Below are 14342 nucleotides of genomic sequence, written 5' to 3' on the forward strand. Positions count from 1 at the left end.
AACAGTGAAGAGTAAAGGTCACACAAAGTCACAATTGAACCTGAAGTCTACCAACTAATCACAAAAAGCAGGTGTGAAAGTGATTCTTTCTTTTGTCAATCGGCTACACGCTGTTGACACTGCTCCAGCACAGCCCAAAGTGCTTCACACTGCTGATCACATTCACCCATTCACACACCCGTGGCGGTGTCTGCCATTCAAGGCGCTCCACACGGATGGCCACTGGGAGCAGTCAGGAAGGACATTTGGACATGTGGACAGCAGGAGATGGGATTCTCAGTGAAAACAGTGACCACTCTGCTAGCTGAGCAATCATAAAACGAACAAGGTGCAAATGGAGTTCAGATGACAGTTCAAAATGATCATGGAGAAAAGTCTACCATGTCTACCATGTGTATGTGTGTTGGTTTGGTTTTTTAACCATATGCACACTGGACTTGTACTCTGTTCCATTGCACCATTTGCAAATTAAGAGATTCCTTTTGCACAAACAATACAAATGCCATGAATTATGTTAAACAGGTTTGTAAGATTAATTTTTGGAATGACGTGTGTGTGTGTGGTGTGCGTGTGTGTGGTGTGTGTGCGTGCGTGCGTGCGTGTCGTGCGTGTTTTGGCGGTGGAGGGGCAGATCTATCTAAAAAAGAATCTGTTTCTACCACAAATGATTCCTGAACAATACTTCAATAAACAAATTCATCATTTCACATTATTTTCTGTCATGTTCGGATTCATGGAATATTGACTTTAATCCATCATAAATCTGAACTTTCTGTTGCTGGGTCGATTTACTGGACTAGCTTTTTCTGAAGTGAGGCATAGATGCAGCAAACCTGCTGGAAGCTTTATGTCATTAAATTCCACCTCATTTTGCTGTTAAGTATTATTAGTACTATTGTGTTTGTGTGATTCTTTTTTACATTTACAGGTGTGATTTCAAAACCAATGGAAGCAGAAACATTTCTTGCTTTGTGCACTTCAATACTCTCCCGGTCCAGAAGATGATCTTTCATTTTGCTTTCAGAAGAAGGAAATATCAGAAGAAAAGCCCCTGCCAGTCTGAATTCATCCTTCATGAGCACACAGAAGAGCCGCTGAGGCAGAGCTTTGGAGTATGGAGCGGGTCGAGGAACGCAGGTTCTCAAAAGGATCTCCCGGCCTGCAGGAGGAGGGAAGTCAGGAACCTTGTTTCTGCCTCCAGCCTGATTCTTCTCACTGTCCAGGTCTTCATCAGCAGGAGCCAGGAGAGCAGCCTGCAGGGAACCACAGAGAATCTGAATGAGACAACTCATCAACGGGAGAGAGGACAGCCTGCAGGGAACCACAGAGAATCTGAATGAGACAACTCATCAACGGGAGAGAGGACAGCCTGCAGGGAACTAAAGACAATCTGAATGAGACAACTCATCAACGGGAGAGAGGACAGCCTGCAGGGAACTAAAGACAATCTGAATGAGACTACTCATCAACGGGAGAGAGGACCAGCCTGCAGGAACTAAAGACAATCTGAATGAGACTACTCATCAACGGGAGAGAGGACAGCCTGCAGGGAACTAAAGACAATCTGAATGAGACTACTCATCAACGGGAGAGAGGACAGCCTGCAGGGAACTAAAGACAATCTGAATGAGACTACTCATCAACGGGAGAGAGGACAGCCTGCAGGGAACCAGAGACTCCAGCCAGCAAAGGAGGCTCTCTGACACAAGAGAGCCAAGAAGCTCAGCAGGTAAAGCTGACTGAGATAGAAACACGCTCACGCCGGAACAAATGAATAAATATGACTTTTTTGAATAAAATCAAAAGTTGGCCTGCTGCTGCGACATGGACCTCAAAATACAGCGCTCTCACCGTGCACCTGCAAGGCACTCCACCTTGATCATAGGTGAGGTGCTTCCTGAAGTTCAGAATAAAAGAACTTGTGCTGCATACAGTATGGACCAAGAAAGAGGTTCACATCAATGGGAAATATAGGAATACTTTGGCAAGAATTACCCACCCAAGACACTGAAGAAAGAAAGGGAAATACCCATCCGACTAACACAGAGACATTTCTAAGTTCACTCGACCTGCTGTCTACTGGAGAACAACAGAATAAAGATCCTGGTAATGGCAGCAGAATTAAGTAAAGTCATTTAGGTGGAAAGCTAATAAGGCGTCTGGATGGCATAAAACATTCAACCCTCAATACCTGTGCTCCTTAACATTTTAATCACACACCAAGAATAGGGGAAGCACACATTAAAGCTGCATTAAGGAGTTTGCACGTTTTATGTGAAACAGCGCCCCCTGCAGGCCTTGGGCGTAAGGCAGCTTAGTGAAAAACTCGTGCCTGTGGCTTGCGTGCACGGAAGAGGGGAACTCCTTCCTCGCTCGTTTAGCAGCGCTCCAGTAAAATGTAAGTTTCTTTCACCTGGTGGAGTCTGTGTGGAGCTGTGGCAGTGCTAGAAGCCAGTCTGTTCTGACTTTCTGGAAGATCCTGCTCAGCTGTTGCTCACTAAGCATCTGGCGGAGTAATGGCGGACAAAACGAAACTTAAGGAAATCAAGTCAGGGCAGCGCACATTACGTCATTCCTTTCAAATTCTCCCAAAAAAATGCTGGTTCCCGGACCGGCACTGTGACTTTGAAGTGACAGTTTAGCGCTGTTAGAGGTTCTGGTAATGAATGTGTCAGGGCACGCTGTACACATCATTAAAAATGTGTAACATATTTATGGTGGAAAATAAGTATTTTTAGAGGTCCGATAAGGTTCATTAGGCCTTTTTTTCTTCATGGAAGACCTTGAAGCCCGGGCCCTCAAAACAGTCCCACCACACTGCGGCCTTTCCCTCTGGAAGAGGTACGTGGATGACATTTTGGAAATAACAAGGAAAGGACACACACAAGAACTCACGGATCATCTCAACACCTGGATGACACAAAAAAATCAAGTTCACCCACGAAGAGGAAACAGACAGCACCATACATTTCCTGGACCTGGACATAAAACACCTGGAAGATGGCAGCATTAAAATTCACATATATCGGAAACCCGCTCACACAGATCAATACCTCCTCTGGACGTCAGAACATCCCATTAACCACAAACTTTCAGTCGTAAGAACCCTTTTCGAACGCACAAAACTAATCACACAGGAAGAAGACAGAAAAGAGGAGGAACAACACATCATAAAAGCACTACGAAAGTGCAACTATCCGATGTGGGCCATAAACAAAGGCCGCCAACAAGCAAAACAAAACAAAGACACAAAAAGAGAACAACAACTAAACAAACTGAGAAACAAAACAGGGCCATGGTGACACTTCCATACATCAGAGGATCACAGAGAGAATACAACGGGCCATGAATAAGCACAACATCAGCACCCCAGTAAAACCACAGGTTAAACTACGGCAGTTACTAGTACATCCCAAGGACAAATAGAGCCACAACACAAATGCAATATCATTTACGAAAAACCTTGTTTGTCGTGCAACAAATCCTACGTCGGGGAGACTGGCAGAGCCTTCAAGTCAGGACAAAAGAACATCGCACTGAATGCGAAAAAGAAACATCTAAAGCGTGCACACGCTCCTCCAAACGACAGGCAGAGCAGGAACAGCTGAAGTCTGCCCTCTCCGATCACCATAGAGGGAAAACCACCTCCTGGACTGGGACCACGCCCAGATCATCGGCACGGAAAGCAACAAGTACCACCGCTGGATCAGGGAGGCCATCGAGATCCGGAAACACGCCCCCAGACTGTGAACCGGGCAGAGGGGGCTATCAACTTTCCCATACCTGGGACACAGTACTGAAGAAGTCGGACTGCAGATGGCGCTGTCATCCTACTGCACCCAGCAGGAAGCTGGCGCCAAAACCTGCATAAATCAGCCGACCAGACAACATCACGTGACACTTCTGAGGAAGGCTGCAGCTTGGCAGCCGAAACATGTCAAGGTAGGAAAAATAACCTCTGGCCTGTGTATATGAATCCAAACCATGAAAGTATTTTTAGAGTTGAAAAACTCCTTAATGCACCTTCAAGTTCACTGACAAAGACGATAGCCAAAAACACGTCAACGAACGTTTTTCACAGATGAAAACTTGATAAAAATGACTTTAAGACGAAGATTGTGGCGATGAATGAAAAGATGAAATGTTAGGACAGGAATAGACAAGAAATCCAATTAGAACTAGTCTGTTTGTGGGACAACTTAGGAAGGAATCCAATAAGAGCCAATCTTTTGAGGGAGTGGACAAATACTTTTACTTTATGTAAAAGTATGTTTTTTTGTTATTGTCACATTCCAGAATAATATCAAATAAGGTCCGGAACAATTTCCATATAACCACAAACATTCTGCATGAATGGAACATTAATCATCTGACCATGTTTTCAACCCAAAAAGTTAGAAGGATTTTTGGGGTTTTAAGCAGGAGATGTTGAAAAATTTGCCACGGGGATAACCAAGCGTTCAAAGCTACGTGGCTTTTTGATCCTTGGATGTCGGCTCTTCCCATCATTGTGAAGCAGAATTCACCAAGCGTTGGATTGTTCACCCACTAATAGAGAACGTGAGCGGGATTAGATCGTTGTGAGACAGGTTTTTGCCTTTCTAGGTTAAAAAAAACAAAAAAACAAAAACAAAACTTTGTGCCGATAGAATGCTGTGGCACTTGCAAACTTTTAGTAAATCAGCTCCAGATATGCTATAAACAGCAGTAAGTGTCCTGATTTCTTGCAGGTTTAGTGACACAAAGGGAGAGTCTAAAACTATGAAACAAACCTCCATATCACCAAAAAGACCCTGCTTTAAAGTGTGACCATCAAAGGGAAAATGACATGAAAACAAGGGAAAAAACAGACACTGAAGTTAAAACATTTTGGAATCGAAAACTGAGGCTTTAGATTTGTGCTGGAAGGTGCGACTTAAAGCGATACTTCAACATTTCGACAAATTGGCCCATTTAGCGCAGTTCCTTACTCATTTGAACAGCATACTTACTGTTTTTGTGAGGGCGAGCTGTTGTTTATCCAGAGGTGAGTCGGGGAAGGTTTTCGGGACGGACACAATGGAAGTGGATGGTATTTTTGTTCCCCCTCGTCAAACTCATCAAATACACAATCCAACAACCCCAAAACACTTTGGTGGACACGTTATAATCCACACATTCACTACGCTGTGGAATATTAATGCAAAATGACCAGATTGAATTGTTTATGTGAAGATTGCTAAGACGGAACTACCGTATTTTCGGCACTATAAGGCTCACTGGATTAATAGGCGCACAGTCAATGAATGGCTTCTATTAAAAAAAAATTCATACATGGGGCGCACCACATTTTAAGGCTCATAGGATGTATAGAATAGTATGAGAGAAATACATATTGGCAGTCTAGGTGGTTACATTCTCGGTTGAAATGTGTGAGTAAAGCGACATATCAGAGCCAGTCTGACTGAGGATCGCTCCTCTTCACAGATGTGCAGCTCAGAGCGGCCATGACTGGTCGATCTCGCTCGGTCACCGGGGTTCAGCCAGCTGCCGTCTCCTGAGTGAAGCCCCCCCGACAGCTCAGCCGCAGCCGGCCGGGCGGGGCCGGCCGTTCTCGGAGTGGCAGCGTGCAGGCTGCCGCCCGGCGTCCAGCCGCTCCCCACGTCGGCCGGCTGTGCAGCCGCGTGCCGGGCTCCACGGTTGGGAGAGTGGAGAATGTGCCTGAAGATTCATGTTTGCCGTTCTGCTTAAACTAGCTAGCTTAGCAGCTTAGCAAGCAGGGGTTGTTTGCTCATGTGATCAGGGTGATTACCGTAATACCCGTAAAAAAGGCGCATCGAATTATAAGGCGCTCTGTTGGATTTGGAGAAAATTACAGGCTTTTATGTGCGCCTTATAGTGCGTAAAATACGGTACTTACTAAACATGGCGTCTGGGCGTAGTGATTTCAAAAGAAAAAGTAGTTCCCAGTATTTGCTTCAGTGCCGTAACGCTACAATATTATTTGTTGGTGTTCCACAGCGTAGTGAATGTGTGGATTATAACGTGTCCACCAAAGTGTTTTGGGGTTGTTGGATTGTGTATTTGATGAGTTTGACAATGGGGGAACAAAAATACCATCCACTTCCATTGTGTCCGTCCCGAAAACCTTCCCCGACTCACCTCTGAATAAACAACAGCTCGCCCTCACAGAAACAGTAAGCATGCTGTTCAAAATGACTAAGGAACTGTGCTAAATGGGCCAATTTGCCAAAATGTTGAAGTATCACTTTAAGGTTGTGGCCATTTGTCCATACTGATGATTTTCAAAATATATGTTTTGTCATAACTGATGCAACAGTAGTGATATCATAAAGACCCGCCTTCATTTTCCTCAGTTTCACACAGATATTTGCTCTATTTCCATTTCTATCAGTTTTCCACGATTCAGGTTTTCTTTTGGCCCAGTTGTTACTGTTCAGTGAAAGGATCTTTCCTATTCTAACAAAAGAGGCAAACACACTTAAAGGTGCCTTAAGGAGTTTGCACGTTTTATGCGAAACAGCGCCCCCTGCAGGCCTTGGGCGTAATGCAGCTTAGTGAAAAACTCGTCCCTGTGGCTCGCGTGCACGGAAGAGGGGGATTCCGTCTTCGCTCGTTTAGAAGCGCTCAAGTAAGATTTAAGTTTCTTCTCCCTGGTGGAGTCTGTGTGGAGCTGCAGTGCTAGAAGCCAGTCTGTTCTGACTTTCTGGAAGATCCTGCTCAGTTGTTGCTCACTAAGCATCTGGCAGAGTAATGGCGGACAAATCGAAACTCAAGGAGCCAGAGCGTGCATTACATCATTCCTTTCAAATTCTCCCGAAAAAAATTCTGGAGCCGGACCGGCACTGTGACTTTCAAGTGACAGTTTAGCCTGTTAGCGGTACTGGTAATGAATATGTCAGGGCACATTGTACACATCATTAAAAATGTGTAACATATTTATGGTGGAAAATAAGTATTTTTAAGGTTGTAAAACTCCTTAATGCACCTTTAAAGCTAGGGTCGGCGATCTTGGAAAACTAGCATGTATTCGAATGTAGCATCTCCCAAGGCTCCGCCCAGCTCCCACCCCATTGGAGGAGCTCCCGTTGGCAGCGAAGGCACTGGATGCGGAATCACCGCACGCATGGAGTTTGTGATCGCCTCCAATGTTATGAACCTTTCTGACTGCCGCACACAACGCGCATAGCAGCGCAGCGCGCCGCTCCCTTCCTTCTATTTTTCACGCGAGCTGCGAGCGTCGAGAGCGCCTTGGCAACGCGCTCTGAACCAGGGCCAGCGCACGCCATTGAAATGTACGCGCAGGGGGCTGGTAGAACGGCGAAGGGATCTGATTGGTTTCTTAAGAGCGGTCCGCGCGATACCATTGGTGGCAGTTTTTCTGTCCTGTAGCCGCTACAGTTGTCAGATTTTTTCCGCACCTTTTTCCGTCCACATAATGTATTGACTTCTCCCAGGGGGCAGGAGCGTTTCACTCAGGATGACAAGAAGTGCTTTTGGACAACATCGTCTACCCTAACTTTAAAACAGGCTATAGCAACAATAAACACTGACTTCGTCAAACTCTACACAAACTTCCTCATCATCTGTGTGCGTGTGTGGTCCATCTGTGTGAATTGGTGATTGCATTTTTCATGAAAGAACATGGTGATAGCTTTACCTCATCTCTGGTGGACTCAGCCAGCTTCATGTATGCAGCAGAGAGAAAAACAGCAGAATGGTTTCAACTGAAAGAATACATGTCGGAAGCTGTCTACTCCACCAATCAATATCTTACTAACTGGTCTGGTAACTGGTAACTCAGGAAAAGGATGTCAAGTTGATGATACATGTCCAGGATTTTCCAGATGGGTGCTTTTCCACACTTTTCCCTTCTGACAAAGGCCCACAACCCATCAATTGAGAAACTGGTTTATGGTCAGTTGGTGCTGAGCGGACAGCACTTTATGTCATCTAACTCAACGGAAGCGTCGCTCAAAACAGAAGCAGCGTACTGACATTCAAAAGCATTCCGGGCACAGCAAGAAGCAGCTGCTTACTCTCTGAGCGTTGATGAAGAGTCTGTGGATGATGCTGCCTGCAGCTCCTTTCCCAGCTCCGTTTACAACCACTTCTGGCTCTTCCAGCAACGAGCTGACGAACCTGGACAAAAGTGCACAGAGTAGAAACTGAGTTCCTTCAGAGAAAACATCCATTATTCAACTCCTTTCAATTGTTCAGGAAAAACTAACATCTAAAAGCTGCTTTTTACCAAAATGTTATAATTTGAAATATTGTCTCATTTGAGTAAAAATACAGTTTCTATGTTTTTGCACATCAAAAATTACTTTTTTTTTTTTTTTATTATGTCATTGTTCAACTCAGGGTTAAAACTTTAGCTGATATGATGCCAGATGGGAGCTTCCATGTAGTGCTGACGCAGGTTTTAGGTCGGTAGTTGGATGGTATTGTTCCCTCCTGGGGGGCCGTCATGATGAGGACTGTTGGACCTGTGGGTGGTCCCTTCTCTCAGCAGCTGGGTCATTTGGGCTGCCAGGCTTTCATGGACAGCAGTTAGCTTCTTCAGCCAGCAGGTGTGGATCCTGTCCGAACCTGGAGCTGTCCAGCTCTTCATTTTTGTGTTGAGAGACTGCTGCTTGTTGTTCTGGTTTCAATGTTGTGCTTGCAGGTGTGCCCGTGAAGAGTCTGCCTTGGCAGGACTGTTACAGAATGTTGGGTTTATTCTCCCGGGTAGCTAGTCTTGGCTTAGCAGTCTCCAGTACTTCTTGCAGAAATACTTTGTTTACGTTGTCTAGGTGTGGGGAAGGGGATCCAGAAGCAATCAGCTGGTGTCTTGTTTTGGTGTGGAAGGAGCCGTTTGACCTTCCTCTGCTTGGTTCTCAACTTTTTCAGGCAGAAGCTGAGTTAAAACCTCTCGAGATGAAATCCATCTTGTGTCTCAAATCGTCCACAGCCCCAGACAAATTGTCCAGCTTTCGAAAGAGTTCGCACAAACAGTCAGCGTCAGCTTCTGTCCGTTGATTTGAAAAGACTGTCCTCCCTTGGACGTCTTTTGTAGTGGTGGTCTTCTTAATCCTCCACAGGATCAGGTCGCAGCACGAGCCAATCAGAGCAGACTGATCATCATAAATTCGAAAATGTAGACATTTCCTATGTCCTCCACTGACAGGGCTGCAAGGCATGTGACACCCCTTCACTGTCCCCAGGCGTCCATCACATACCCAGCATGCCGAGTCCCGCCCAAACAGGCAGGATCCCCGCTCCTCTGCTCTTCGTTGAAATGATCGTACCAATTTCGTAGAGAGACAAGCTGATCAGTTCCATGGTTGATATTTTGGTTTGTTCGAAAAAACAAAGTCAAGTGATTCCTCCAGTCAAACAGATGAGACAAGAGACAAACAGAGACAAGAGGGAGGGAGGAGCAAGTAGGGAGCGATAGGAAAAGCTTCCGCCTCCTCCGAGGGCCAAGCAAGGAAAAAAAACAAAAAGGCAATCTATTTCAGTGTTTTGTGTTTTTACTTTGAGATAAGAGGTGAAGAGTCTGTGGATGCACCGACAGACAGAAATTACCTTTGATATTACAACCTGACACATTATCTTATCAATAGGGTCTAACCCACAGAAGATAAATGCTGAAAACAATTAAGTGTCCTGTGATCAACTGTCAAGTTAGAAATGACAGAAGGATTTGGCATAAAGCTCACAGATTCAGGATATAAGAAATGAAAAGTCTTTCAAACAAAGATTTGGAGGATCAGATGAAAAGCTTGATAAAAATGTTCATTTTCTTCTGCTGGCGAGGTATAGCACACGTCATGTGTGATAATTAGCTTCAAGTTTGATCTTTGATAATAAATACGAATATAGATGCTGAACTTACTTTTCCATTTCATCAGTGTCCACTGCCATCTTATCTTCAGCAACAGCAAACTTGGCTTTGAGCGATCGAGCTCGGGTGATGACTGTTTCCATGGTCATAAACTGATTGATGGAATCCTGCACAGAGTGAAAGGTCCCACAAGAAAAGGTGATGAAAAGGTGTGATTTTTGGTCAATCAATTTAGAGGAAATTCCACAAGTAAAAATGATGAATATACATGTTAAAGTGAAGCAGTTGCGCCCAACCGCTCTGGAAAGTGTGACTTACCTCTAACTTACTGTAGTCGTGGTTGGGAGACTGTAACAGCTTGCTTGTTTGTGATGTAGTTTGCTGTATCATCTTTTTGACTGATGGGATGTCTTCTGCTGACTCTGTGAGATGTAATCACAAGATGAATTATAATAATGCATTGGTTTTATACAGCACTTTTCTGGACACTCAAAGACGCTTTACATTGCATTCTTCATTCTCTCCACACTGGGTGGTGGTAAGCTGCTGCTGTAGCCACAGCTGCCCTGGGGGGGGCAAAAGTAATGCAATTACACTAGTATATTATACTATTTGCTGTAACATGGCTGTGTTATTAATTCAATATTGGCAATATTTTACCCATTACGATCTAAGTTACAATGAATTTTGACCTGAGTAGGTGGTGGTGTTTTTGACTTTTCAAAATAATTTCAGGAAACACTGGGAGACAGTCAGCCAATTGGGAAAAAAAAAAAAAAAAAAACCTCTTAGAATAAAGTTAATTCCTGTTGCTTGAATGACCAAGAAATACAGACATGGATTCTACGTTTGCGAGATGGACATTACATTCAATTCAGTTCAGCTTTATTTATAAACAGCCTGCGGCTCAGAGGAAGAAAGCAGGATGAGCAAACAGGAACTTCAAAGAAACCAAAGTTAAGTTTCTCTCGGTGTGTGTTGTGCTGAGTTTTTTGAAGCCAGAGAAGTGAGGAGACTGGCGGCAGAGGAGATTGTTGGAGATATGCAGCTTCTGTCAACAGAACCGCTTTCAGAAAGACTGTCACCAAAATCCCCGTGAAGAACAACAGCCGTATAATTAAGGTGAGCTGATGTTGTCATGATTGTTTAAAGTTGACATCAATGGTGTGTCTGAGTGACAGCCTCATAAAAAAATGTTAGATTATTACATTGATCTAAATGGACGGTCGCCATAGTGAATGTCGTGCTACTAAATATGCTCTTACTGTCGCCCAAAACTTTTACCATCAGCTTTTACCATGCACGGTGCGTGCGATCACGGCAGTGCCCGACTCACTGGTGAAGAGCAAGGTGCATTCGGTTCGCTGCACACTTGTCACTCCATACCTGTCCAAAATCAAGTAAACACTCCCAAACTGGCAACCTGAACTATACTCTCTGGAGGGGGAGCAATGCTACTTATTAAACTGTGTGTAATCATGAGGAGGGGGGCTCAGCCTCCAGGAGATGCTCGGGATGTGAGTGAACAACAAGTTGAATAATTCTACAGTATTCTTCGTATTATGTTTATCTAGTATTCATTATATTATGTTATCCAATATTATTCACATTATGCATGTCTCTGTTAGATATAGTGTTTTTTAATTATTCATTATTATTTCAAGTTGTTTTTTACACAGTTCTAATCCCAGATCGCGTTCCCTATTAGTGGGTGACCGCCGTGAGACAGGTTAGTTTTACCCTCTTGATGATGTAGGATTGCAATAGTGATTCTATTCTGTTTGTTGTGGTGAACGTAACTCAGCCGGTGTCGTCCTGAAAAGTGACTGCCTGCCAAAAAATGACTGCCCCCCCTGAAAACACGCATCGTCGTGTTCCTGTATTTCTCCACTGCTCGCATGCGCTGTGCGGATGTTTCATAAAGTATTCTTTATGAGTATTTCTAAGAGTAAATTTTTACCAATTACACACACAAACCATTATATCAGCAGACATCCCTCAGTTACAGGGCGCAGTCACTTTTCGGCAGCTGCTTGAATAAAGTGACTGCCCCCTGTACCTGAGTGATGTGAGGGGTGACACTGACCAAAATCACTGTACACGCAACTGCCTGATCTCCTCTGCTTTCAGTCCTGCAAACTCTGTGAACATCACCCGGGCCTCCCTTGAAGTGGTCAGTGTCACGCCTCACATCACTCAGACATTAGATCTGTTCTCCAGACAGAACTGACATTCTGAGAGAGAGAGATAATTTACAACCTGGGGTCAGTTGCATAAAACCAAGATAAGGGATTAAGCAGGGATATCTTGGTTATCCTTGTTGATCCCGTTGTACAAAAGTAGGATAGGGCAAAGCGAGATGTGTTCTGACACAAGTTATAATGGAGATTTATTCTGTGGAGTCTGCTCCAGAACAGGATAAGTTCCAGGATTTAATCAATCTCATCCATTTTTTCAGTCAGAAGTCCCACAAATGGAAACCAATATTTATTCTACTGCTCACTACATACTGGTGTCACATTCAACCAGACCCACTGTCAGGATTTTAAATCCTCCTGACAGCGGATAAATTTGACAGAGTGAAATATGATGACACTGGTTAGTTAAACCAAGGGTTTTAATCTTTGATGTCATAAGCGATAACTGACCCTCTTCCTTCAACTTCAGAATCGCAGCATGGAGCATGCAGGGCAGGAGATGACGAGCCAGGTCCGCAGGTTTCAACATGGCCAAAAAGTGCAACACCTAAAAAAAAGTCAAGGTACAGATTAATTTACTGAATCCACAGGCATGTGTTGTCTCTACAAATCACTATTTCTTGGTCAGTGCCATTATGGTTTTCAATCGATGCGGTCTGGTCAAGTTAAAGGTGCATTAAGGAGTTTTCAACTTTAAAAACAATTATTTTCCACCATAAATATGTTACACATTTTTAATGATGTGTACAATGTGCCCTGACATATTCATTGCTAGTACCTCTAACAGCGCTAAATTGTCACTTGAAAGTTGCAGTGCCGGTCCGGCTCCAGAGTTTTTGGGGGAGAATTTGAGATGATGTGATGTAATTCGCACTCCCACTGACCTGATTTCCTTAAGTTTCGTTTTGTCCGCCATTACTCCGCCAGATGCTTAGTGAGCAACAACTGAGCAGGATCGTCCAGGAAGTCAGAACAGACTGGCTTCTAGCACTGCAGCTCCACACAGACTCCACCAGGTAGAAGAAACTTACATCTTACTTGAGCGCTACTAAAAGAGCGAGGAAGGAGTTCCCCTCTTCTGTGCACGGGAGCCACACGCACGAGCTTTTCACTAAGCTGCATTACGCCCAAGGCCTGCAGGGGGCGCTGTTTTGCATAAAACATGCAAACTCCTTAATGCACCTTTAAAGTTACAGCATCAGTAGATCAATGCCTGAATTATTAACAGGGCAACTGCCATTTATTTTCTCAACCAAGATACTTTAAATATGCACACGCACGCACACACGCACGCACACACCAGGGTGTGAATCACTCCCTACAATCTGTCTGTCCTATCCTTATCTTTCTGTCCCTTCGCCACAGCATAGCAGAAAATATGGTACTGTAGAAAATCTGCTGTTCCCAGTCTGGTTCTGCAGGAAGTCTCCTCTGAGTCTGGTTCTACAGTAAGTCTCTTCTGAGTCTGGTTCTGCAGGAAGTCTCCTGTGAGTCTGGTTCTGCAAGAAGTCTCCTGTGAGTCTGGTTCTGCAAGAAGTCTCCTGTGAGTCTGGTTCTGCAGGAAGTCTCCTGTGAGTCTGGTTCTGCAGGAAGTCTCCTGTGAGTCTGGTTCTGCAGGAAGTCTCCTCTGAGTCTGGTTCTGCAGGAAGTCTCCTCTGAGTCTGGTTCTGCAGGAAGTCTCCTGTGAGTCTGGTTTTACAGAAAGTCTTCTCTGAGTCTGGTTCTACAGGTTTCTCACTTTTAAAAGGAAGTTTTCTCTTTCCACGGTCACTTGCTCATGTGGAAGTGTTGGGTTTTCTCTGAAACAGTCTTAAAAGTCTGTTGTGTATTGTGTTGTATAAACTGAAATGAATTGAAAATGTACCTTTTCTGCTTCTGTAGTGTCATCAAACAGTCTCCTCTGGCGGCGTGCAGGAGAAACTCGAGCTGTCTCCCAAGCTTCCACCCACATGTTTCCTGGAATTCTCATTCTGGCACTGAGCTCACCACGCACTGTTAAGTTCCCCGTCTCATCGACGACCTCCTCCTCCACATAATCCCGAGGTGAATACCACCGAACAAAGTCCTCAAGAACACATCCTGGATTGGCTGCCTTTAATAAAAGTACATGGAACAAATGTCAGGAGAAATTATTGACTTATGTCAAGTGTTGTGATTTGCATGTTTTGTTTTTGTCCTGTTCTGTCCTGTTTTTGCTTCATCTGTAGATCATGCTGTCCTGATCAGATGTTACTGGAATTCAGGTTTTCCATTTACCATAAACAGGACAGCACAGGAGCACTTATACCCATCAACCATTAACTCTGACAGGTGCA

The 14342-nt window shown here is 44.3% G+C and overlaps 1 protein-coding gene across 1 annotated transcript in view; it reads right to left on the reverse strand.

Annotated features, from left to right (window-relative positions):
• Nucleotides 1-890: 890 nt before the first annotated feature.
• The window catches only part of rab3gap1 (RAB3 GTPase activating protein subunit 1), a 30179-nt gene continuing 16727 nt past the window's right edge, over nucleotides 891-14342 (reverse strand). Inside the window, 7 exon segments of the mRNA XM_030087575.1 lie at nucleotides 891-1049; nucleotides 1052-1253; nucleotides 8040-8142; nucleotides 9881-9996; nucleotides 10148-10251; nucleotides 12478-12574; nucleotides 13892-14119. Coding sequence (XP_029943435.1) covers nucleotides 1021-1049; nucleotides 1052-1253; nucleotides 8040-8142; nucleotides 9881-9996; nucleotides 10148-10251; nucleotides 12478-12574; nucleotides 13892-14119 — 879 coding nt within the window. The 3' untranslated portion in view covers nucleotides 891-1020.

This window comes from Salarias fasciatus, unplaced genomic scaffold, assembly GCF_902148845.1.
Source record: "Salarias fasciatus unplaced genomic scaffold, fSalaFa1.1, whole genome shotgun sequence".
Taxonomy (NCBI): Eukaryota; Metazoa; Chordata; class Actinopteri; order Blenniiformes; family Blenniidae; genus Salarias; species Salarias fasciatus.